We start from the raw sequence: 26,697 nt of genomic DNA, 5'->3' as shown, positions 1-26,697 counted from the left end.
GTGACAGTTGCTAGTGGTAGTAACCATAGATACCTAAGCTGCGGCAATGCACTGCACATGAGGTAAGTGACATAGAAATTTAGTATAGTTCTCCTGATTAGCTAATTGGAGCCATTTGCTAATATTAATGATGGGATGCATTAGAAGAGGTTTGGGGGCACGAGATGAAAACATCATTCTCCCTCTGTACAAATCACTCGTCAGACCACACTTTGAGTATTGTGTGCAATTTTGGGCGCTGGTGCTCAAGAAAGACATTACTGAACTTTAAAGGGTTCAGAGGTGGGCTACTAAAATAATAAATGGAGTGGGTGCATTACAATACACGGAAAGGTTATCAAAATTAGGTCTACTTACTCTAGAAAAGAGAAGACTTAGGGGAGACCTAATAAATATGTACAAATATATCAGAGGGCCATATAGAGATCTCTCCCATGATCTGTTTGTACTAAGGATTGTGACAAGAACAAGGGGGCATTCTCTTCGATTGGAGGAAAGAAAATTCCTACATCAGCATAGAAGAGGGTTCTTCACGGTAAGAGCAGTGAGGCTCTGGAACTCTCTTCCTGAGGAAGTGGTGATGGCCAACTCACTGAATGAATTTAAGAGAGGAATGGATGCTTTTCTTGATATCAAAAGTATAGAAGGTTATAAATAGCATAATCTTACAGGTAGATAGAAGAGCGAGATTATTAGAGGAATGGGTGGGCTGCAACACCAAGACAGGTTATTAAACTTGGGGGTTACTTAGTTTGAAAAAACAAAAGCTTAGGGGGGGATCTAAAATCAAATGTATAAACATATGAGGGGACAGTACAGAGACCTTTCCAAAGATCTCTTTACACCTAGGCCTGCGACTGGAACACGGGGGCATCCGCTACGTCTTGAGGAAAGAAGGTTTAATCATAATCACAGAGGAGGATTCTTTACTGTACGAGCAGTGAGACTATGGAACTCTCTGCCGCATGATGTTGTAATGAGTGATTCACTACTAACATTTAAGCAGAGCCTGGATGCCTTTCTTGAAAAATGTAATATTACCAGTTATGTATATTAGATTTTATGACAGGGTATTGATCCAGGGAACTAGTCTGATTGCCGTATGTGGAGTCAGGAAGGAATTTTTTTCCCCATTGGAGCTTGTTTGACACATTGGGTTTTTTTTGCCTTCCTCTGGATCAACATGTTAGGCTACGGGTTGAACTAGATGGACTTAGAGTCTCCCTTCAACCTTAAAAACTATGAAACTATGAATATTATACATACTACATATTAGGGTAGGATCTTAACTATGCACAAAACATAGGAAAGGGATGTGGAAAAACCGGCAGCAGGTGCTCTGGAAAGATTATTCAAAATGTGAAATATTTGGATATAACAAAAAGCAGTTTGTTCACCAAACGGCTGGAGAGCTCTTACTTACATTGAGGTCTGTTTTGACACATGGTAAGTTTTTAATATTAGAGTGTAGGACCATCACAATTCAGGTACATCTTGTCGCACTGGGATGGCTTTATGCTTTTTTGATAAAAACAGGCGTTTACCAAGTATCCCATGTTTATATATACCATTGATTTTATATGAGATATATGAGATATATGTGTGCATATATATTACATGATATTAAAATGATGCTATAACACAGTATTCTCCGTGCTTTATATAATCTTTCCCTGGCCAGCAATGTGCTCATAACTAAATGATTAAACAAAATCACTGATCTCGGGGGGACCAGCCAGAGAAAACACTGCCAGCAGCCAGCGAAGGCGCTCCACACAGTGAAATCCTAGGTGCATTGCCCCCTGGGAAATATGCAACTCCAAAAGGTCTGTGAAGCCTGTTAGGAGTATTGATACGGAAAATAGCCAGATATCCCTCCAGGAAGGACCTAGCCAAGGAGTGGCTCTTTTTAGGAGACCACTATAACCACCATATTAAGTCCTAGGTGCATTGCTCCCTTGTCATATCTTTAAACTTATCAAGAGTTGGAAATTGACTAAAAGGGCCACTTAATATGGTGGTTATGGTGGTCTCCTAAAAAGAGCCACTCCTTGGCTAGGTCCTTCCCGGAGGGATATCTGGCTATTTTCCGTGTTGAGACTCCTAACAGAGGCTCCACGGACCTTTTTGATTTGCAAACTTAGAATAATTGTTACCTTCATTTTAATAACCAAGATAGCATTGTAGCTGGATCATTCTTTAAAAAGAATACACAGTTGAAAGTACCAGATGGATAAATGTGGGACAGTGGCTAGAAGATCCCTTTTTCACCAACCCCTCACCTTCCAAAACCATTGAATAACTTGATGTCCGAGACAATAGCCATTCTTATACTTTGTATGCTCCCTCCAATTGTTGACATCCACGTCTCCCAAACCACACATGAGGAGCTAGAAGGAATAAAATAATACGTTTAAGAACTGACCTAATTAATAGAAAGGAGTGATAAAATAATACCATACCTCCAATTCATTTTCATCAAATATTTTAATCAGATCCTGAGGAATCAGTTCAAAAAATCCCTAAAAAAACCCAAAAAATTACAGTATAAAATGTATGTTTGTATGTATATATTAAAAACTACATTTTTACAATTTTTTTTAAACCAAAACAAAGCTATTAGAAAGATTTGGGACACTGGCGCCCAGTATAAAAAAAAATATAGACTTCATAAAATCACAGTATAATCTATAATCTTAATTTTACAGTTTTAATTACCACAAAAAAACACAACAAAAGAAAAAAAACGACAATAGAAAAACAAAAGTGATATAACCGTGAGATACCAGTTGCCCTCTAAATGCACCTCCACATCTTTTCAGCATTTGCGATTCTTCCAGGAACACATATGCTATTACTTGCAGTCAGCAGGCGAGTATCAGTATAAGTGCAGTTATGTAGAAGAATTCTGACTTTCAGGCAGCCAAATAACCTGATTTTCTGGAGCACAATCCAAATGATGTTTGGGCCAAAAAGGATGGTGTCCAACATGATCCAATTCACCAAACTCAGCAATTGCATATCTTAAGTAAGAACACTTTCCATCTCCGAGAAGAAGGGAATTTTGTTTACTCACCGTAAATTCCTTTTCTTCTAGCTCCAATTGGGAGACCCAGACAATTGGGTGTATAGCTATTGCCTCTGGAGGCCACACAAAGTATTACACTTAAAAGTGTAAGGCCCCTCCCCTTCTGGCTATACACCCCCAGTGGGATCACTGGCTCACCAGTTTTAGTGCCAAAGCAAGAAGGAGGAAAGCCAATAACTGGTTTAAAGACCAATTCAATCCGAGGAAACATCGGAGAACTGAACCATACCACATGAACAACATGTGTACCCGAAAAAACAGAAAAACCCCGAGAAAACAGGGCGGGTGCTGGGTCTCCCAATTGGAGCTAGAAGAAAAGGAATTTACGGTGAGTAAACAAAATTCCCTTCTTCTTTGTCGCTCCATTGGGAGACCCAGACAATTGGGATGTCCAAAAGCAATCCCTGGGTGGGTAAAAGAATACCTCATGATAGGGCCGTCAAACGGCCCTCTCCTACAGGTGGCCAACCGCCGCCTGAATGACTTATCTACCTAGGCTGGCGTCTGCCGAAGCGTAGGTATGCATCTGATAATGCTTGGTAAAAGTAAGTAGACTCGACCAGGTGGGTGCCTGACACACCTGCTGAGCCGTAGCCTGGTGCCGTAATGCCTAGGATGCACCCACGGCTCTGGTAGAATGGGCCTTCGGCCTTGAGAGAACCAGAAGCCCAGTAGAACTGTAGGTTTCAAGAATTGGTTCCTCGAGCCCCCGAGCAAGGGTGGATCTGGAAGCTTGCGACTGTTTACGCCGACCAGCGACAAGGACAAAGAGTGCATCCGGGTGGCGCAGGAGCGCCATGCGGGAAGTAGAACCTGAGTGCTCTCACCAGAACCAACAGATGCAAATCTTTCTGAAATTGATGGACTGGACGAGGACACAAAGAAGGTGAGGTGATATCCTGATTGATATGAAAATGGGATACCACCTTAGGGAGAAATTCCGGAACCGGACACAGAACTACCCTGTCCTGGTGAAGGACCAGGAAGGGAGTTTGTATGAGAGCGTTGCTAGCTCGGAAACTCTCCTAAGAGACGAGACCGTTACTAGAAGGCCACTTCCCGTGAAAAACGGGAAGGGAGACATCCTTCAAAGGCTCGAAAGGCGGCATCTGGAGAGCAATTAGAACCTTGTTCAGATCTCAGGGCTCTAACGGCCACTTGTACGGAGTGCTGAGAAGACAAACTCCCCGTAGGAACGTGCGTACCTGAGGAAGTCGTTGTTTCTGAAAAAATACAGATAGCGCTGAGACTTGTCCCTAAAGGGAACTGAGCGACAACCCATTTTCCTACCTAGATTGCAGGAAGGAAGGAAACCTAGACGATGCAACCGGCCAGGGAGAAACACCCTGCGCCGAGCACCGAGATAAGAACATCTTCCACGTCCTGTGGTCAATCTTGGCGGACGTTGGTATGCTAGCCTGTCTCATGGTGGCAACCACGTCCTGAGGTAATCCTGACGACACTAGGTTCCAGGACTCAATGCCACACCATCCGGTTGAGGGCCGTAGAATTCAAATGGAAGAATGGCCCTTGAGACAGCCAGTCTGATTGGTCTGGTAGTGCCCCCGGTTAGCCTACCGTGAGGCACCACAGAACCGAGTACCACAACATCCTCGGCCAATTTGTAGCGACGAGGATGGCGCGGCCGCAGTCGGTGTTGATCTAGCGCAGTACTCTGGGCAACAATGCCAGAGGTGGCACCTAAGGTAGCTGGAACTGCGACCAATGCTGAACTAAGGCGTTTGCCGCCAGAGCTCGATGATTGTGAAACCGTGCCATGAAGCTGGCACATTGTTGTTGTGCCGTGACGCCATTAGATCGACGTCCGGCCTCTGTCAGCGGCGCCAGATCTCCTGAAACCCGTCCGGGTGAGGAGACCATACTCTTTCGGCCACACCTCAGCGACTTAGGAAGTCAGCTTCCTAGTTTCCACACTTGGGATGTGAATTGTGGATATGGTGGATGCCGCGTCTTCCACCCACATCAGAACCTGCCGGACTTCCTGGAAGGCTTGCCGGTTGCGCGTTCTTCCTTGGTGGTTGATGTATGCCACCGCTGTGGAGCTGTCCGACTGAAGTCGGATATGCCTGCTTTCCAGCCGCTGTTGGAAGGATTGTAGGGCAAGATACACTGCTCTGTGTTCAAGAACATTGATCTGAAGAGTGGACTCTTGCTGAGTCCACGTACCCTGAGCGCTGTAGTGGAGAAAAACTGCTCCCCACCCTGATAGACTCGCGTCTGTCGTAACTATCGCCCAGGACGGGGATAGGAAGGACCTTCTTTTTGACCAAGAGGTGAGAAGAAGCCACCACCGTAGAGATTCCTTGGCCGCCTGAGAAAGAACGACGACTCTGTTGAGGGACGTCGACTCCTCGTCCCATTGGCGGAGAATGTCCCATTGTAGTGGACGCAGTAAAACTGCGCGAAAGGAACTGCCTCCATTGCTACCATCTTACGTAGGAAGTGCATGAGGCGTCTCAATGTGTGCGACTGGTTCTTAAAGAAGAGCTTGCAGCCCGTAGTGAATGCTGTTTGTCTAGCGGCAGCTTCACTATCGCTGAGAGAGTAAGAAACTCTATGCCTAGATATGTTATCGATAGGGTCGGGGTCGGATCTGACTTTAAAAAGTTGATGATCCACCCAAAACTCTAGAGAGTCTCCAGCGCAACGTTCGGGCAGTGTTGGCATGTTTCCTAAGAGAGTGCCTTGACAAGTAGATCGTCTAAATACGGGACCACAGAGTGACCCTGAGAGTGCAGGACTGTGACTACTGCTGCCCTGACCTTGGCGAAGACCAGTTGGACTGTCGCTAGCCGGAAGGTAGAGCTACGAACAGAGGGTGTTCGTCTCCTATAACGAAGCGTAGAAACGCTAGTGCTCTGGATCAATCGGCACGTGTGGATAAGCATCCTTGATGCCTAATGATGCTAGGAAATATCCTTGGGACCTTGAGGCGATGACATGGCGGAGGGATTCCATCCGGAACCGCCTGGTGTCCACGAGCTTGCTGAGCATTTTTAGATCCAGAACGGGACGGAACGGCCCGTTGTTATAGGTACCGCAAAGAATTTGGGGTAAAAACCGTGACCTTGTTCCTGAAGAGGAACGGGGGTCATCACTCTTTCTGCCTATAGAGTGCACCCTGTTTGCAGAAGAGCAGCGGCCCGGCCGGGAGGTGGAGAAATTCTGAAGAATCGAGTTGGAGGACGAGAAGTGAGCTCTATCCTGTACCCGTGAGACAGAATGTCTCACACTCAATGGTCATTGACCTATGGCAGCTAAATATCGCCAAGGCGGGAGAGCCTGCTACCGACCGAGGCCGCAAGTCATGAGGAAGCCGCCTTGGAAGCGGGTTTTCAGACTGTCGCTTTTTTGGGCGAGACTGAGCCCGCTAAGAATCTTAGCTCCTCTGATCCTTTTGAGTCCACATTGGACGAGGAAAAATGGGACCTGCCCGAACCTTTTTCGAAAAGGCCGAAAACCCCGACTGCCTCTTGCTCTGTTGGGGTTTGTTGTGTCCGGGCTGAGGAAAGGATGAATCCTTACCCCTGGACTGTTTGATGGTTACATCCAACGCTCACTAAACAGTCGGTCAGCAGAAAAAGGCAACCGGTTAGGCAACCTTTTTTGGAAGCAGAATCTGCCTTCCATTCACTTAACGAGCAGACCAGGCTCTGCTTAAAAACACGGAGTAGCGGAGGCTACCGCCGCACGGTTCGCAGAGTCCAGGACAACCTGAATCGCGTAAGAAACAAATGCAGACATTTGAGAGGTTAAGGATGCCACCTGCGGCACAGATGTACGTGTAACCGTGTCAATCTGTGTAAGACAAGCTGAAATAGCTTGGAGTGCCCCAAGGGAGAGAATGCCGGAGCCAACGGTGCGCCGACAGCCTCATAGATGGCTTTCGACCAGAGATCCATCTGTCTGTCAGTGGCATCTTTGAGTTTGCAGTTCCATCTCCCACTGCAACTATGGATCTAGCTACAAGCCTGGAGATTGGAGGATGCCGCTCGGGACATTGGGTCCAGTCCTTGACCAAGTCAGGGGACAGGGATAACGTGTATCCTAAGCCGTTTGGAGAAGCGCATATCTGGATAAGCGTGGTGTTCCTGGACTGCCTCTCTGAAGGCAGAGTGGTCCAGAAAAATACGTGAAGCTGACTCCTCCACTGGAGGAGCTGTGAGAAATAACCCACATTCTATAGATGGACGCTATAAGATTATTTACTATGGCGTCACAATCAGGTGTATCCAGATTGAGAGCGGTCTCAGGATCAGAATCCTGAGCCGCTACTTCCGCCTCATTACACAGCGAGTCCTTCTGTTAGGACCCTGATGAAACTGAGGCCGCTCATAGCGAGCCCACTTAGGCTGTCTGGGACTGACGTCCGTGCAGAGCCGTGACTCTGGGATGCGTGTGACATTCCCGGAGCTGTTAGTTATTCACACTGAGGGGGGCCATGGATCAATGATTCAACAGTGCCCATATTGTGAGAGACATGTCCGGACTGCTAGGCTTCTAGTATCATAGCCATAGTCTCAGAAAAACTGTCAGTAAATACTGCAGACACCGTCCTCATCCCCTGGCCATTAGTGCATACAATGGGAGTCTATGTACCTGCCGGCCGTATAGCCGTACATGCTGTACCAGCTGTATAGAAAAACATGTGGTTCTGCACCTTTGTTTTACACAGAGAATATGCTGATAACTCCTCCGCATAATCCAGGAGGGTATATAGAACGTGCGACCAAACAGTGCAATGTATATAGTACAAGCATATCTATAAGTGCACTTCTGCACTAGTGGGGTTAGCACCACAGGTGCTGCTTAACGCCTGTTACAGCGATTGTGTGACTATCAGAATGCCAGGGTCTTCCACACTTGTCTCTGTATCGTACAGAAACTGACACTAATGGCTGCCGGTGTCCTTGTAGAGAAGGAAGCCGTGGGCGTGCCTGAGAAAGTGCGGGAATCCGGACTCACAGTGCACACAGTGAGAGGGGTGGAGTATGCAAAACATACTCCAGCTCTCAGCTCTGCTCTATGCAGCGTCACGCCCCTACCCTGACTGTCAGGGCTGTGGGCGGTAACGAAGGGAGCTAGGCCCAGAAGCCGGGGACTCGAGTTAACAGCGCGGCCGCCGTAAAAGCGCGGGCCGCGCTGAAGTCCCCGGCGCACCACAAGTGCCAGCCGCGCCGCAGTTCCAGCGGCCGGCGCGACCGATTCATAGAAGTGGCCAGCGTCCCGCCCCTCTCCTGACTGGCAGGTCTGGGGGCAGGAACGAACGGAAGCAGGCCGCAAAAACCGGGGACTCTAGTTATCAGCGCGGCCGCCGTAAAAGCGCGGGCCGCGCTGAAGTCCCCGGCGCACCACAAGTGCCAGCCGCGCCGCTGCCAGCGGCCGGCGCGACCGATTCCTGGAAGTGGCCAGCGTCCCGCCCCTCTCCTGACTGGCAGGTCTGGGGGCGGGAACGAACGGAAGTAGGCCGCAAAAGCCGGGGACTCTAGTTATCAGCGCGGCCGCCGTAAAAGCGCAGGCCGCGCTGAAGTCCCCGGCGCACTACAAGTGCCAGCCGCGCCGCAGTCCCAGCGGCCGGCGCGACCAATTCCCATAAGTGAGCCTGCTTCAGCAAAGCTGAATGAGGCCATGGCACAGGCGCCGCAGCGCTGATGTCCCCCGGCGCACTACAACACCCAGCATGCTGCGGTGTGAGCGCCAAATGCACGGGGACACAGAGTACCTTGAGGAAGCAGGGCCATGTCCCTGATGTACTCCGCTCCATCCAGCATCTTCTCCAGGGGCTGTAGATGGAGCACGGTCTCAGTGCCTGGAGACCGGTAAATCCCACTTCACCCAGAGCCCTGTAAAAAGGGATGGGGAAGGAATCAGCATGTGGGCTCCTGCCGCCGTACCCGCAATGGGTACCTCAACCTTACAAACACCTCCGACATACAGTGGGGTGAGAAGGGAGCATGCTGGGGACACTATATGTGTCCTCTTTTCTTCCATCCGACATAGTCAGCAGCTGCTGCTGACTAAAAAGTGGAGCTATGCGTGGATGTGTTGCCTCCTTCGCACAAAGCACAAAACTGGTGAGCCAGTGATCCCACTGGGGGTGTATAGCCAGAAGGGGAGGGGCCTTACACTTTTAAGTGTAATACTTTGTGTGGCCTCCAGAGGCAATAGCTATACACCCAATTGTCTGGGTCTCCCAATGGAGCGACAAAGAAAATGTTCTCGCCCATAGAAGAAATTCAATTAGGCAAAAATAAAGCATTTATCTTCAACAAAACCAATAGGATAAAAGCCAAACTAGGCAGTATTGTTCCGAGAGATGAAAACAGGCTTCACAAGATAGAGGCTTGGAGAAAAACCTAATTCAGGATTCTGAGCAAACGATCTCATACACTATTCATTAGGAATGGTCACTGTCTGCTCCACAAACTTTACACAAAAGGCTATGTGCCCACGTTGCGTATTTGCATGCAGTTACGCTGTGTATTGCACTGCAGCATAACTGCATGCGTCCTGCGTCCCCAGCACAATCTATGAACATTGTGCATAATCCATGCGCAAGTTGCGTTTTAGAACGCAGCGTTTCGGCTGCTGCCAAGACGCTGAGTTCTAAAAAGCAACAGGTCATTCTTTTGTGCGTTTTGGTTGCAATGTCGGTCTGTGTCTGTCTGTCTGTCTCCCTGTCGGTCGCTCTCTCTCTCTGTCGGTCTATCCCTCCCCCCCCTCTCTCATACCCACCGATCACTGACCGAACACCGGCGTGGCGCTGCACGGCTTTCACACTGTGGCGGCTTCTCCTGCTTTTGAAAATGCCGGCCACTCATTATACAATCCTGCTTTCCCCGCCCACCAGCGCCTATGATTGGTTGCAGTCAGACCCACCCTCACCTGAGTGACAGCTGTCTCACTGCAACAAATCACAGCTGCCGGTGGGCGGGTCTATGTAGTGCAGTAAAATAAATAGTTAAAAAAAAAATGACGTGCGGTTCCCCCCAATTTTGATACCAGCCAAGATAAAGCCACACGGCTGAAGGCTGGTATTCTCAGGATGGGGAGCCCCACGTTATGAGGAGCCCCCCCTAGCCTAAAAATATCAGGCAGCGGCCGTCCGGAATTGCCGCATCGATTAGATGCGACAGTCCCGGGACTCTACCAGGCTCATCCAGAATTGCCCTGGTGCGGTGGCAATCTGGGTAATAAGGAGTTAATGGTAGCCCATAGCGGCCACTAAGTCCTACGCTAATCATTGCAGGCGTCTATGAGACACCCCCAATGATTAACCTGTAAGTGAAAGTAAATAAAACACATACACCCGAAAAAATACTTTATTTGAAATAAACAAAAAAAAACACCCTTTCACCACTTTATTAAAATCCCCAAACACCCCTCCAGGTTCGGCGTAATCCTCACAAGGTCCCACGACGCATCCAGCTCTGCTACATGAAGCTGACAGGAGCGGCCGTAGAATACCTCCTGTCAGCTCCACGCAGCAACTGAAGTGAGTCGCACTGTCAGCGGAGACGTCACTCCGGTTACCCGCGGCCACAGGTCTCGGGTGGAGGACTCAAGCTGGCTGTGGGTAACCTGAGTGACGGCACCGGTGATCGCGTGGCTCACTGCAGTCACTCAGGGAATTTACAGTCTCCAGTGAGTCCTTCCTGTGATCGCAAATCAAGCCGCGGCACACGCACAGAGCTGCGCGATCACAATGAAGTCGGGTGAAGTTCATCAGAGTTCATTCTGATCACGCGGCAGTGTCTCGCGGCTAGCCGTAGTCTTTTTGACAGTGCGGTCCCACTCGGCTCTGCTGCAAGTCTATGGGGATGCTGCAGAGCCGAGTGGGACCACAAAAATGTGCGTTCTCGAAGCATCCAGAACGCATGAATTCAGCAGGAATTCTGCAGTTGCAATGCGTCTGAGACGCACATGGGGAATTCCATATCAAGTGGACCAGTTTTAAAAATCGTCCCCACTCGACCTTCTCCGATTTTGTTGAAAATTTATAAGGATGTAAATGTATGTTTGAAAAGAGGTTCTGTAAATTTTTAGGGCCAGATCTCAAATACATTGGGCACTGTAGACCTTTCACTGGAGGTTCCACCAAGCCTGCGGCTTCAGCTAAGAGGATTTTGCAAACTTTGGCACAGAGCCATTAGCGTTCTATAATGGCTTTGATGTTAAAATTTGGCATACTAGCTCAACTTTTGCTGCAAAACACGATAAAATTATTACCGGCTATGACAAAACAATATTTCGGCCGCAATTTTGCGTCAAAGTAGCTTGTAAAACGCCTCGCATAAAATGTATGCCTAACTTTGCCCATATATAACTCAAGACCAAAAAACAATAGTAACTGGTGCTTTGCCCTGTACACCAAACATCTACATGACTTTGCATTGCTGCAATATCACGGTCAAAGCATATGTATTTGTGGAATTATTCACACCCACATATGATGACAAACTTAAAAAAAACGAATTTTACCTATTTTTAGGTCAAATTTCTCAAAATGGGTACCCCTAAAATATATTAATTCTGATATCATTAGAAAGAGCACATTTTTCTCTACAAGGATCATTGTTTTTTTTTTTGGAGTCTCTCAGTTTAGGAAAAGAAAAATGCCACTGAACTTGGTGTTATTTATTAATACGCAATGAATGGTAACTGCACTATTCAAACCCTTGCGTTGGTCCATGGTGGTTATACCACAACCAATTCCCTAAGAATTGGTATTATAATCCTATTAAGAATTGTAATAATGCTGTCTTTCGAGAATTGGCAGCCCCATTGCCTAGGAGCCATGGCCGATAGCCGTGCAAGGCCAGCCGCGGGCGGTCTCTCTATCGCAGGTTCCGAAGCCTGAGGGTAGGTGTCTTTGCCTAGGATCCCAAGCCTAATATTCGGTATCTTTCGTTGGTTCCCAAGCCATAATGTTCAGTCTATGTGGTCTGGAATTGTTGCTGAATTTGCAACATAATCGGTTCAGAGAAGCTGTATTGTCGGCCCATTGCTGATGCAGCTGGGGCTGGAATTATTGCAATGATTAACTGCTCGGGAATCCAGCATGTATCATTTCTCACAGGCCAGTGAAAGAAACTAGCTGGTCCATGAGGATGCATAAAATTTATTAATGCATCATGGTCGTCGACTGAAATTTCAGAAATATTTCCAATCCACCAGTTCCTATCGTAAATGCAGGCAATGTGTTGCCCTGGCTGGAGGTTTGCAATTGGCACAAAAGGCATTTCATGGGCAATGAAAGACGATGGGTCATTTGACTTTAGTGATTGGCTGCTACATTGTCGAAGTGTCACCGCTGCAGCCGAACAACAGGGACTGAGGCAGTTGTGGTGGAGATGGCGCTGGGCCCAGTAAAAGTAAGGAAAGGTCAGATTTTTTTTTTTTTTTTACATTCAACTGATCCAGCCACACCTATCACATATGAAATATCCACCAGACTGCGGAGTACCATTACCATTTATCACATTCATGCTTTAAAATGACCATGGATCTACCGAAGGCTGCTTTTACACTACGTTTTTTTTTAACATGCGTCCTGAACGTTTTATGAATGCAAAAAAGGATCAAGTGCAAATGCGTTTTCATTTCAATGCATTTGCAATGGACTCGCGTCAACATGCGTTCACATGCGTTTGCGTGCGTTATGGTGAGGATCCAGCGACTTGCAGTTTTTTAACATTTTTCAAAAACGCTACTTGTAGCGTTTTTGAGCTGCGTACAAATACTGCAAGTCGCTGGATCCTGACTAAACAGCACGCAAACGCATGTGAACAGTGGTATGCTGATAGACAGGATCGTGCTTGGCCAGATACCATCCTGGCGTGATCAGTCTCTCTCCCTCCCTCCTCTCTCTTCTCATCTCTCTTTTGCCCCCAGCTGCGTCTGAATTCCCAGTCTGTCACGTTCAGTTCCCCTCACTCCCGATCACATGACTTCAATGCCCACCCACAAACTTCAAGTGACAGGATCCTGTAAAATAACACATGCGTTTGCATGCGTTTTTCTTTGCAAAAACAGGATCCGCTTTTCCAGCAAAAAAACATTCATGAGGCATGTTAAAAAAACAGTGTGAAAGCAGCCTAAGACACAGGCAATATATAGGGAGTTACTAGGATACCTCTTTAAAAGACGCCATCTGTTTCTGGATCCTGTTCACAAACCTCCACTGTATGACGAGACTAGAAAAAGGATTAAAAATACATTGATCGCATTCTATTTTGTGAAAGTATGATTAAGCAATTACGTCAGGCTTGTTGTGTCATTGAAAAATTTATAAATTTTATTAGTCATTTATGTAGACTGACAACTTATAGATAAGCCAAGCTTTAAAAGGGGTCTTCTGATTGGACAACTTTTTACATCACCAATGAGTTAATTGTAAGTTGAGGGGCACACTGCAAGGAACCCAAGGTACTGATTGTCATCGTCATCAGAGACATTGACTAGCAAGTTCAGATTGTCCGATTCTGCACAACATCGGTAAACACGAGATTTAGTTCCCCTTCATACTGTATAATTTAAGCCACATGGGATGAAATTTGGAATCTTATTGATCTATGCCAATTAAACAGTGTTTTCCACTTCACGAGTACTTACTATTCTTTGTTTTTTATAGCACATAAAATTCCAATAAAATACAGTTAAGTTTGTGGTTGTAACATGGAAAAATGTGGAAAGTTCATGGGGTAAAAATAGCTTTAAAGGCACTGCAATGGCAGACATTGATTGTCTGCAGCAATTATGGGATGTCAGATGAACTTCCTAGCACAAAACAAAGAGTAGGCGACTAGTGGCACAAGAACAGAAAAAATTAGGCCAGGCATATAATTGTTGCAACTGCACAGGTGGCCCATGTCTACCTCCAAAGTAGGTAGGATTGTGCATTATGATGAGATTTTGGACTGCAAAGGGCCCATACATTGTTCCTGCACAGGGACCCGTTTCTGTCTGTGTCCACCAGTGAATTAGGCATATTGCAGTTGGATTTACAGTCATATGAAAAAGTTTGGGCACCCCTATTAATGTTAACCTTTTTTCTTTATAACAATTTGGGTTTTTGCAACAGCTATTTCAGTTTCATATATCTAATAACTGATGGACTGAGTAATATTTCTGGATTGAAATGAGGTTTATTGTACTAACAGAAAATGTGCAATCCGCATTTAAACAAAATTTGACCGATGGAAAAGTATGGGCACCCTTATTAATTTCTTGATTTGAACATTCCTAACTACTTTTTACTGAGTTACTAAAGCACTAAATTGGTTTTGTAACCTCATTGAGCTTTGAACTTCATAGGCAGGTGTATCCAATCATGAGAAAAGGTATTTAAGGTGGCCACTTGCAAGTTGTTCTCCTATTTGAATCTCCTATGAAGAGTGGCATCATGGGCTCCTCAAAACAACTCTCAAATGATCTGAAAATAAAGATTATTCAACATAGTTGTTCAGGGGAAGGATACAAAAAAAATTGTCTCAGATTTAAACTGTCAGTTTCCACTGTGAGGAACATAGTAAGGAAATGGAAGAACATAGGTACAGTTCTTCTTAAGCCCAGAAGTGGCAGACCAAGAAAAATATCAGAAAGGCAGAGAAGAAGAATGATGAGAACAGTCACGGACAATCCACAGACCACCTCCAAAGACCTGCAGCTTCATCTTGCTGCAGATGGTGTCAATGTGCATCGGTCAACAATACAGAGCACGTTGCACAAGGAGAAGCTGTATGGGAGAGTGATGCGAAAGAAGCCGTTCCTGCAAGCACGCCACAAACAGAGTCGCCAGAGGTATGCAAAATCACATTTGGACAAGCCAGTTACATTTTGGAAGAAGGTCCTGTGGACTGATTAAACAAAGATTGAGTTGTTTGGTCATACAAAAAGGCGTTCTGCATGGAGGCAAAAAAACACGGCATTCCAAGAAAAGCACTTGCTACCCACAGTAAAATTTGGTGGAGGTTCAATCATGCTTTGTGGCTGTATGGCCAATGCCGGCACCGGGAATCTTGTTAAAGTTGAGGGTCGCATGAATTCAACTCAGTATCAGCAGATTCTTGACAATAATGTGCAAAAATCAGTGGCGAAGTTGAAGTTACGCAGGGGATGGATATTTCAGCAAGACAATGATCCAAAACCCCGCTCCAAATCTACTCAGGCATTAATGCAGAGGAACAATTACAATGTACTGGAATGGCCATCACAGTCCCCAGACCTGAATATCATTGAAAACTGTGGGATCATTTGAAGTGTGTTGTCCATGCTCGGCGACCATCAAACTTAACTGAACTGGAATTGTTTTGCAAACAGGAATGGTCAAATATACCTTCATCCAGGAACTCATTAAAAGCTACAGGAAGCGACTAGAGGCTGTTATTTTTTACAAAAGGAGGATCTACAAAATATTAATGTCACTTTTATGTTGAGGTGCCCATACTTTTGCACCGGTCAAATTTTGTTTAAATGCGGATTGCACATTTTCTGTTAGTACAATAAACCTCATTTCAATCCAGAAATATTACTCAGTCCATCAGTTATTAGATATATGAAACTGAAAAAGCTGTTGCAAAAACTCAAATTGTTATAAAGAAAAAAGGTTAACATTAATAGGGGTGCCCAAACTTTTTCATATGACTGTATATTCCAATATTAAGCACATAAAACTTATGGTTACAACTAATCAAGGTTTTTTTTTTTCCAAGAATTGTGGCACAAAACTCCCTAAAATATTGCACATTTTTATGCCAGACTTGGCCTGCTTGTCAACTTTTTAAAAAAATGAGCAGAGCTGGGTAGGGACAGGTCAAAGCCCAGCCAACATATTCATCATAATTTATTCCACAAAAGTGGATTAAGCTTCACCAAACGTGTACACCACTGAGTTTGCAGCATCCTACTACAGCACGCCTTTCACAAATCAGGGTCTTCATGTACAGAGATATAAAAAAAATTGTGGTCTATGTTGGTTTATATATTTGATGTGTCTTTAGACTGTTTAGTCTACACTTCATTACTAGGTGGCTTACATTGTGCCAACAATTTCACTCATTTTTGGCACAGGGTCATAGTTGACCATACCTCTTTTTCCCCTTATTGAACAAACCTCAGTCTCAAACACATTGCAAAAGTGGTATAGGGATGCAAGTCAGTTTTTGGATCAAATTTCACCACAAATATCATGCATTTAGTTTAGTAAACCTCCCCCAATATATACTTACTGTATGTACTCTCTCTTGTTCTTGTTGGTGACTACTATTTCTGATCCACCAGGCTTCAGATCGTGCTGATGTGTCTTAAAGTAGAAAATAAACTGTATATATCATCCGGCTAGTCATACCTGCCCCACTCTAAAAGTGAGCTATGTCTACCTGTCCGAACAGTTCCTCGTCCACAGTGAATCGTAGGTCTAGTTCTTCTGGATCATTCTCAAGGATCCACTGGAGAGAGTTGTAATATTCACTATCCTAGGAGACAAACCACAATAATTTAGGATGAATATCCTCATGGAAACATGACGTTATCTTACAAAGTCTTCCACTATGTGACCGCCTTTTGTACATGGGGCAAACTGCTCATAGAATCTAAAAAAAAAAGTTCTTATTCCAAACTGGATCTGATTGCAAAAAAAAATAAATAAATTAAATCTTTTTTGTTTTGCAAAAGCTACAAAGTGTTAACCTAGAAGGCACATAAGCATATGTTCACCTTTGAATCCATGTTACGGTTCACATATAGAGTTTAGCTAAGCAGTGAAGGATGTGTCTGACCCGTGACTGTGACTATTGTATAACAGGTGCTACTGACGCTGCCACATGACAAAGTGTGTGTGGTCCGCTCTATCAGTAAACATGACTCTAGATTGTGGGTGGAAGGGGGCAGGCTGCATTAAATTACCATAAAGCTTTGCTGGATTGTCACTAACCATGGCAGTGTACCTATCACATGTTAGTATTATATCATAACAGTATCCCTAAATTTGCTCTCCCAGAAAAAAATAGATGCCTTCTCCAGATAGTTATGCACAGTACATATATAATGAAGAATGTTTTCTTACAGATTGCTTTACTATGGAATTATCTACAAAAGAAGGTGTAGTCCAGCTCACCGATCTGTCCTGCTGGTTAGATCCAGATCCTGCGCATGGAAGGTGGTATGGCAATCAATCAGGTATAGAAAAAAGAAGGAAAATTTCCAGCGCCAGGAAGGAAAATTAAAAATCTTTTATTAAATATAATATTTAAAATCCAGCAGGTATGGCATCATGTCGGGTGACCAACAGAACAACGCGTTTCGACGCTCAGGTCTTAATCATGATTAAGACCTGAGCGTCGAAACGCGTTCTGTTGGTCACCCGACATGATGCCATACCTGCTGGATTTTAAATATTATATTTAATAAAAAAAGGATTGTTAATTTTCCTTCCTGGCGCTGGAAATTTTCCTTTTTTCTATGGAATTATCTGCTTTGTTTCGGTCTTTCCATTGTCCTATGTGACAATGGAGAATCAGGAACGGGGCACATAATTTGCTGACAAAGTGAATTTACTAAGAAACCTTTTTTCACTTCTATTTACATAAATTTAATCACTAGCGGAGAATGGATTCCAGGTCTACTTTTTTTTTTTTTTTTAAAGAGGTGGTTCACTACTCTGCAATAGTGGCCACATCCCTGTAAAACTGATAGGGAAGGCTTTTGTAAAATATCTTAATACCTTGTTCAGCAAATTCTGCCTCTGAGCAATGCTATTGCTGTCAGCTCATCCCCATGAAGTGATCCCGGGCTCCGTAACCTCAGATCCGGTGATGTCCCGTCAACTTCCAGTTGACTCAACATCACTGAGCCCGACCTCAGTCTCCCTGAGTGAGTGGTTTATGGGCAGTGTTTCACTGCTAGTTACAGCAGCTCGCGTACTCTCTCCTTCACTGCAGAGCGCCGCAAGCAGGAGCGATGCTCGGCAGTGAAATTCTGCCCAAAGCCGAGTCACCCAGGAAGACTGGGTTCGGCCGTGGTGATGTCGGGTCAACAAAGTTCACGTGACATCACCAGATCTTAGAGGTCCCCGAGCCTGGTGTTTACTTCATGGGGATGAGCGGACAGTGATAGCACGGCTCAAAGGCAGAACTGGCTGAACAAGGTATTTAGAAAAAGCCTTCCCTATCAGTTTTGCAGAGATGTGGACACTACTGTAGAGTAGTGAACCACCTCTTTAACTGAAGGCCAAATGATTATTTACATGTCTTTCTATGGGTCAGAGCTACAAAACTCTGCTATCAATCGCCTGACCGACCTGCTCAGTCCCATGGTGACCACTAAGGGAAGCATATTGCATATAACAGCGGTTTTACAACCAAAGACTGAATTACTGGATTCCATTAACCACAATAAAAGTTTAATCCAGCTATCACAGAGGGCACCAGGACTTCTACATGTAATGAGTATAGGACTGATGAAGGCTGAACGTTCAAGACTCCAAAGCATAGAAGAGAAGCTTTGAGCCATACCTATGTCTACTATATGGAATATCAGTCTACTGTCAAGGACGCAGTGGTGTTAAAATCTGTAAAAAAGTCATGCAATAGCCGTGTGCTGTCAGGGAACATACAAACTGTGATTAAAATAACATACCACAGACTGCATGTCAATCAGGGTTATTGCCTTCTGTAGCATCATTTTATAAAACGGTCGTATGAAGAAACCTGTAAGAGCGATAACAATAATTATTTATGTGCAAAAGATTAAGGTTTGGAAAAATGCTACAAAAGAAGAATTCCAGTTTATTTTCAATCAACAAAATGCAAAGTAAATGAGCAGCAGAGAAATCCAAATCAAATCAATAGTTGCGGTGACCACCCTTTGTGTTCAATTCTTCTAGGTACACAGGCAATATGTTTTTGAAGGAACTCTGCAGGGAGATATGCAGTTCCAAACATCTTGTGAGAACCAATCTCAGATGGAATTGCACAAGCCTATATCCACAGAAGATCTTTGGTTAGTCCTCCAAGATGTTTGGAACAACCTTCCAGCAGAGTTCCTTCAAAAATAATGTGCAAGTATACCCAGAAGAATTGCAGAAAATGTCGGTCACACTAAATATTCATTTGATTTAGATTTCTCATTTGTTCATTCACTGCCCATCTATGTGACCTGATGGACTACTGAAAACGGATGGTCTGATCACATTCTTATGAAAGCAAATTGCCTAGATAAAGCATGTGATAACTGATATTAAATCCCAAAGACCGGTATAAAAATAATCCCTTAAAAAGAAGGGAATTTTGTTTACTTACCGTAAATTCCTTTTCTTCTAGCTCCAATTGGGAGACCCAGACAATTGGGTGTATAGCTATTGCCTCCGGAGGCCACACAAAGTATTACACTCAAAAGTGTAAGGCCCCTCCCCTTCTGGCTATACACCCCCAGTGGGATCACTGGCTCATCAGTTTTAGTGCCAAAGCAAGAAGGAGGAAAGCCAATAACAGGTTAAAGGACCAATTCAATCCGAGGAACATCGGAGAACTGAAACCATTCCACATTAACAACATGTGTACCCGAAAAAACCGAAAAAACCCCGAGAAAACAGGGCGGGTGCTGGGTCTCCCAATTGGAGCTAGAAGAAAAGGAATTTACGGTAAGTAAACAAAATTCCCTTCTTCTTTGTCGCTCCATTGGGAGACCCAGACAATTGGGATGTCCAAAAGCAATCCCTGGGTGGGTAAAAGAATACCTCATGATAGGGCCGTCAAACGGCCCTCTCCTACAGGTGGCCAACCGCCGCCTGAATGACTTATCTACCTAGGCTGGCGTCTGTCGAAGCGTAGGTATGCATCTGATAATGCCTGGTAAAAGTAAGTAGACTCGACCAGGTGGGTGCCTGACACACCTGCTGAGCCGTAGCCTGGTGCCGTAATGCCCAGGACGCACCCACGGCTCTGGTAGAATGGGCCTTCAGCCCTGAAGGAACCGGAAGCCCAGTAGAACTGTAGGTTTCAAGAATTGGTTCCTCGATCCTCCGAGCCAGGGTGGATCTGGAAGCTTGCGACTCTTTACGCCGACCAGCGACAAGGACAAGAGTGCATCCGTGTAGAACCTGAGTGCTCTCACCAGATCCAACAGCTGCAAATCTTTCTGAAGCTGGTGGACTGGATGAGGACACAAAGAAGGTGAGGTGATATCTTGATTGAGATGAGAGTGGGATACCACCTTATGGAGAAATCCCGGAATCGGGCGCAGAACTACCTTGTCCTGGTAAAGGACCAGGAAGTAAGATTTGTATTAGAGCGTTACTAGCTCGAAAACTTCTCCTAAGAGCCGTGACCGTACTAGAGAGGCCACTTCCCGTGAAAGGTGGGAAAGGGAAAATCTTTCCTAGGCTCGAAAGGCGGCTTCTTAAGAGCAATTAGAACCTTGTTCAGATCCCAGGGCTCTAACGGCCGCTTGTACGGAGTGCTGAGAAGACAAACTCCCTGCAGGAACGTGCGTACCTGCGGAAGTCGTGCTAGGCGTTTCTGAAAAAATACAGATAGCGCTGAGACTTGTCCCGAGAGGGAGCTGAGCGACAACCCATTTTCCAACCTAGATTGCAGGAAGGAAGGAAACATAGAAGATGGAACCGGCTTGGGAGAAACCCCTTGAGCCGAGTACCTAGATAAGAATATCTTCCACATCCTGTGGTCAATCTTGGCGGACGTTGGTATCCTAGTCTGTCCCATGGTGGCAACCACGTCCTGAGATAATCCTGAAGACGCAAGGCTCCAGGACTCAATGCCACACCGTCAGGTTGAGGGTCGCAGAATTCAACTGGAAAAATGGAAAAATGGCCCTTGAGACAGCAAGTCTGATCGGTCTGGTAGTGCCTCCGGTTGGCCCACCGTGAGGTACCACCGATTCGAGTACCACGTCATCCTCGGCCAATGGAGCGACGAGGATGGCGCGGCGGCAGTCGGGCCTGAACTTGCGCAGCACTCTGGGCAACAATGCCAGCGGCGCGACCCATAAGGTAGCTAGAACTGCGACCAATGCTGAACTAAGGCGTTCGCCGCCAGAGATCGAAGATTGTGAGACCGTGCCATGAAGCCGGGACGATGTTGTTGTGCCGTGACGCCATTAGGTCGACGTCTGGCATCTGTCAGCGGCGACAGATCTTGAGGCGACCATACGCATGCGTCCATACCCTGGCGACTGAGGAAGTCTGCTTCCCAGTCTTCCCCTGGGATGTGAACTGAGGATACGGTGAATGCCGTGCCTTCCACCCACGTCAGAATCTGCCGGATTTCCTGGAAGGCTTGCCGGCTGCGTGTTCTTCCTTGGTGGTAAATGTATGCCACCGCTGCGGACTTGTCCGATTGAATTCGGATTTGCTTGCTTTCCAGCCACTGCTGGAAGGCTAGTCGAGCAAGATACACTGCTCTGTTTTCCAGAACATTGATCTGAAGGTTGGATTATTTCTGAGTCCAAGTACCTTGAGCCCTGTGGTGGAGAAAAACTGCTCCCCACCCTGATAGACTCACGTCTGTCGTAACTACCACCCAGGATGGGAGTAGGAAGGACCTTGGGAAGTACATGAGGCGTCTCAATGTGTGCGACTGGTCCTTAAAGGAGAGATTGTAGCCTTGTCTGTAGTGAACGCTGTTGATTTAGCGTAAGCTTCACTATCGCTGAGAGAGTATGAAACTCCATGCCTAGATATGGTAGCGATTGGGTCAGGGTCGGATCTGACATTGAAAGTCGATGATCCACCCAAAACTCTGGAGAGTCTCCAGCGCAACATACGGGCAGTGTTCCCTAAGAGGGTGCCTTGACTAGGAAATCGTCCAAATACGGGATCACAGAGTGACCTTGAGAGTGCAGAACTGTCACTACTGCTGCCATGAACTTGGCGAAGACCCGTGGGGCTGTCGCCAGCAGGAAGGAAGAGTTACGAACAGAAGGTGTTCGTTTCCTATAACGAAGCGCAGAAACGCTGGTGCTCTGGATCAATCTGCACGTGGAGATAAGCATCCTGTCTATTGATGCTAGGAAACCTCCTTGGGACATTGAGGCGATGACGGAGCGGAGTATTCCATCCAGAACCGCCTGGTGCTCACGAGCTTGTTGAGCCGTTTTAGATCCAGAACGGGACGGAACGACCCGTCCTATTTTGGCACCCGAAATAAATTGGGGCAAAAACCGTGACCTTGGTCCTGAAGAGAAACGTAGTCACCACTCCTTCTGCCTATAAAGTGCCTATCGTTTGCAGAAGCGCAACGGCTCGGCCGGGAGGTGGAGAAGTTCTGAAGAATCGAGTTGGAGGACGAACGAAACTCTATCCTGAACCCGTGAGACAGAATGTCTCTCCCCCAACGGCCATTGACCTATGGCAGTTAAATATCGCCAAGGCGGGAGAGCCTGCTACCGAGCGCGGATGCGAAGAGAGGAGGCTGCAAGTCCTGAGGAAGCCGCCTTGGAAGCGGGTTTTCAGACTGTCTGTTTTGGGCGTGACTGAGCCCGCCACGAATCTGAGCTCCTCTGATCTTTTTGAGTCCTTTTGGACGAGGGGACCCCTGTTCTGTTGGGGTTTGTTTGTCTGGGCTGAGGTAAGGATGAATCTTTACCCTTGGAGTGTTTAATGATTTCATCCAAACGCCCACCAAACAGTCGTTCCGCAGAAAAAAACAAACTGGTTAAGTACTTTTTTGGAAGCAAAATCTGCCTTCCATTCACTTAACGACCAGGGTCTGCGTAAAAACACGGAGTGAGCAGACGCCTCTGTCGTACGGCTCGTAGAGTGTAGGACAGGCGTGATCGCGTAAGACGCAAATGCAAACATTTGAGAGGTTTTAGGATGCCACCTGCGGTACAGATGTACGTGTGACTGTGTCCATCTGTGTAAGACAAGCTGAAATGGCTTGGAGTGCCTCTATGGCTGCGAATGCTGGAGCCAACGGCGCGCCTACAGCCTCATAGGTGGATTTCGACCAGAGATCCATCTGTCTGTCAGCGGCATCTGTAAGTGGAACCCCATCTTCCACTGCAATTATGGATCTAGCCACAAGCCTGGAGAGTGGAGGATGTCCCTTGGGACACTGGGTCCAGCCCTTGACCACGTCAGGGGCAGGGATAACGTGTATCTTAAGCCGCTTGGAGAAGCGCTTATCTGGATAAGCGTGGTGTTTTTGGACTATCTCTCTGAAGGCAGAGTGGTCCTGATTTACGCTTGGGATACCTGAAATAGAATTTCTCCTGCCGTACAGCTGGCTCCTTCACAGGAGGAGCTGAGGGAGAAATGACCAACATTCTATTGATGGACGCTATAAGATAATACACTATGGCGTCCCCATCAGGTGTACCGAGATTGAGAGCGGTCTCAGGATAAGACTCCTGAGCAGCTATCTCCGCTTCAGCACCCAGAGAGTCCACCTGCGGGACCCTGACCAGTGCGATGAAACTGAGGGCCGCTCAGCGAGCCCGCTTAGGCTGTCTGGGACTGTCGTCCGTGTCAGAGCCGTGACTCTGGGATGCACGTGACCCCCCCGGAGCTGTAATTGTTCACACTGAGGGGGACCATGGATCAATGATTCAACAGTGCTCATGGTGTGAGAGACTTGTCTGGACTGCAAGGCTTCTAGTATCACAGCCATAGTCTCAGAAAATCTGTCAGTAAACACTGCAGACTTCATCCCCAGCCTCTGGATCATTAGCAGAGACTCCGGCTGAGTTGCATACAATGGGGGTGTATGTAACCTGCCGGCCATATAGCCGTACCTGCTGTACCGGCTGCATGGAAAACATGTGCTTCTGCACCTCTGTTTTCCACAGACAGTATGCTGTAATCTCCTCCGCACAATAAGGAGGATATATACAAAAGTACGACCAAAACAGTGCAATGCATAGCGTAGAAGCATATATCTCAATGCACTTCGGCACTAGTGGGGTTAGCACCACAAGTGCTGATTAACGCCTGCTCACAGCGATTGTGTGAACCTCAGAATCCCTGTCAGGGTGTTCCCACACTTGTCTGTTTTATCGCTATAGAAAGAACTGACAATAATGGCTGCCGGCGTCCTGTGTTAGAGAAGGAAGCCGTGGGCGTGCTTGAGAAAGTGCGGGAATCCGGTTTCACAGTGCACACAGTGAGAGGGGTGGAGTATGCAAAACATACTCCAGCTCTCCGGGCTGCCGTGATGTGCAGCGTCACGCCCCTACCCTGACTGGCAGGCCTGTGGGCGTTAACGAACGAACTAGGCCGCAAAAGCCGGGGACTCGATTTATAAGCGCGGCCGCCGTAAAAGCGCGGCCAGCGCGGAAGTCCCCGGCGCACCACAAGTCCCAGCCGCGTCGCAGTCCCAGCGGCCGGCGCGACCGTTCTACATAAGTCTGCCCACTCAGCTAAGCTGAAGTGAGACAATGGCACAAGCGCAGCAGCGCTGATGTCCCCGGCGCACTAACACACCCAGCAATGCTGCGGTGTGCGTGCGAAATGCACGGGGACACAGAGTACCTTGAGGAAGCAGGGCCATGTCCCTGATGTACTCCGCTCCATATCCAGCGTCTTCTCCAGGGGCTGCAGATGGAGCACGGTCTCAGTGCCTGGAGACCGTTAAAATCCCACTTCGCCCAGAGCCCTGTAACAGGGATGGGGAAGGAATCAGCATGTGGGCTCCAGCCTCCGTACCCGCAATGGGTACCTCAACCTTAACAAACACCTCCGACATAAAGTGGGGTGAGAAGGGAGCATGCTGGGAGCCCTGTATGGGCCCTCTTTTCTTCCATCCGACATAGTCAGCAGCTGCTGCTGACTAAACAGTGGAGCTATGCGTGGATGTCTGACCTCCTTGCACAAAGCATGAAAACTGATGAGCCAGTGATCCCACTGGGGGTGTATAGCCAGAAGGGGAGGGGCCTTACACTTTTGAGTGTAATACTTTGTGTGGCCTCCGGAGGCAATAGCTATACACCCAATTGTCTGGGTCTCCCAATGGAGCGACAAAGAAATACACTTTTAAAGGGGTTGTCTCATCTTGTTAAATGAGTAACAACTTTGCAATTTACCTTTGATTAAAAATCCTCCCTATTCTTAAGAACTGAGGGATTTTTTCCCTATAGGTTAGTGCTCAGTGACTGTTACCTGCCACCTCTGCAGTCCATCAGTGGTGGCAAGTTTCCTAGGCAAGCATCAGCACTTGCAATGACAAATTGCTGGATCCTGCAAGCTTTTGTGCACCTGCTCGCCTCCCATGCTGTGGAGGCAAAGCTGCCTCTACTTGTAGCAAGGGAGAGTGCACAAATAAAGACGAGACGCTGCTACCAGCCTGAACTGTCAATCATCAGGAAAACTCTGACCCCAGCAAGCAGCAGGCAGAGGTGCGGTGCATGCTAGAACAACTTGAGAGGTAGATATTCAAGTGACAAGAAGGAAAAATAGGAGTAAAAAGAAGCTTGGAAAAAAGTTGCTCCACATGAAGAAAGTACGGAAAATCCTCTTGGACCGAGAGCAATTCTCCAGTGCCAGACGTCTGCAGTGATAATGGATACAGAAAATAAGATTGCTCTGTTAACTTTGTATTGTAAAAATCTGGTACAAATTGGTGTCAGTAAAGGGTTTTCTCTTTTAAACACATTCACTGAATTCAGTGGCCGAGACTCATCTGAAAAACTCCTTCATATCTGTTTATAATCTTATAGCTTACAAAGAAGGGGAGAAGGAGAAAACAGTGAGATCATGGAAAAATTATCTGAAACTTACCATCCAGAAGCTTTCCATGGTAAACTGCCATCCCAGCCACGCGGCCAATAAACTTGAAATATGAAAGGTGATCTTCATTGCACAGTCCAGAATTTGGATTGATTTGCAAAGTGTAATTATCACTGTGGAGAAAAACAGAAGCCTGTGAGTATCCCCAAGAACAACCGTCATAGATAATACGATCTGGAGCGCCCAGCCTTAGTGTAGTAATATAAAGAGATCGCATATACTCTCCTATCAATCCCCTGCCTTCTCCACGCCGGAAGAGAAGGAGAGGAGACCAGAGGGGAAAACTGCCAGTGGCAGGGAGTAGTGGCAAAACCACAATGGGGCCCAAGTAGAATGTTAAAGTGTTTAAATTAAAAACCCCTTTAAAAAAAGGCTTCCTATTTTGGGAGGGTAGAACAGAAAATTCCTTTTGTATAGGCAGTAACTTGCTTACGGTATTAGAGTTACATAGCCATCCACATTCAGAACACCTCACAAAAGCTGCATACTATGGAGATCTAATAATGCAATGTTGACCTAATAGTATTCGAGAGTAAGTTATTATGAGGCAGGAAGATTGGAAGATGATCTCTGAATTCTGCAACATCATTTTTTGACAACACAAAAAATAATGAGATCATTACATTGAGGCTGGGGCCACACGGGGATCTACTGCGATCCCCTCGCATGACACTAGGCTCACGCTGGCAGTACAGCAGAGCCGAGTGTCATGCGATTGTCCCTGCTACTGAGGTCCGACTGTGCGAGCGGACCTCAGCTGCGGTGGGCAGGCCGGCTCTGAGGAGGGGCGGGAGGGATTTCTCTCACTCTCTCCTTCGTAGCCGGCTATTGCGATTCTCGCGGTACA

At 46.6% G+C, this 26,697-nt stretch overlaps 1 protein-coding gene across 1 annotated transcript in view; it reads right to left on the bottom strand.

The window, feature by feature from the left end:
* Positions 1-26,697, bottom strand: part of NEDD4 (NEDD4 E3 ubiquitin protein ligase) — a 143,597-nt gene that overhangs the window by 10,090 nt on the left and 106,810 nt on the right. The window contains exons 14-20 of the mRNA XM_075345749.1: positions 25,842-25,963; positions 18,746-18,816; positions 16,489-16,584; positions 16,339-16,412; positions 13,245-13,305; positions 2,463-2,522; positions 2,283-2,390 (exon numbers count right to left, since the gene is read on the bottom strand). Coding sequence (XP_075201864.1) covers positions 2,283-2,390; positions 2,463-2,522; positions 13,245-13,305; positions 16,339-16,412; positions 16,489-16,584; positions 18,746-18,816; positions 25,842-25,963 — 592 coding nt within the window. The remainder of the gene's footprint in view (positions 1-2,282; positions 2,391-2,462; positions 2,523-13,244; positions 13,306-16,338; positions 16,413-16,488; positions 16,585-18,745; positions 18,817-25,841; positions 25,964-26,697) is intronic.

The sequence above is a fragment of the Anomaloglossus baeobatrachus genome, chromosome 4, assembly GCF_048569485.1.
Source record: "Anomaloglossus baeobatrachus isolate aAnoBae1 chromosome 4, aAnoBae1.hap1, whole genome shotgun sequence".
In the NCBI taxonomy this organism is placed as follows: Eukaryota; Metazoa; Chordata; class Amphibia; order Anura; family Aromobatidae; genus Anomaloglossus; species Anomaloglossus baeobatrachus.
This window is presented reverse-complemented; position numbering and strand designations above follow the sequence as displayed.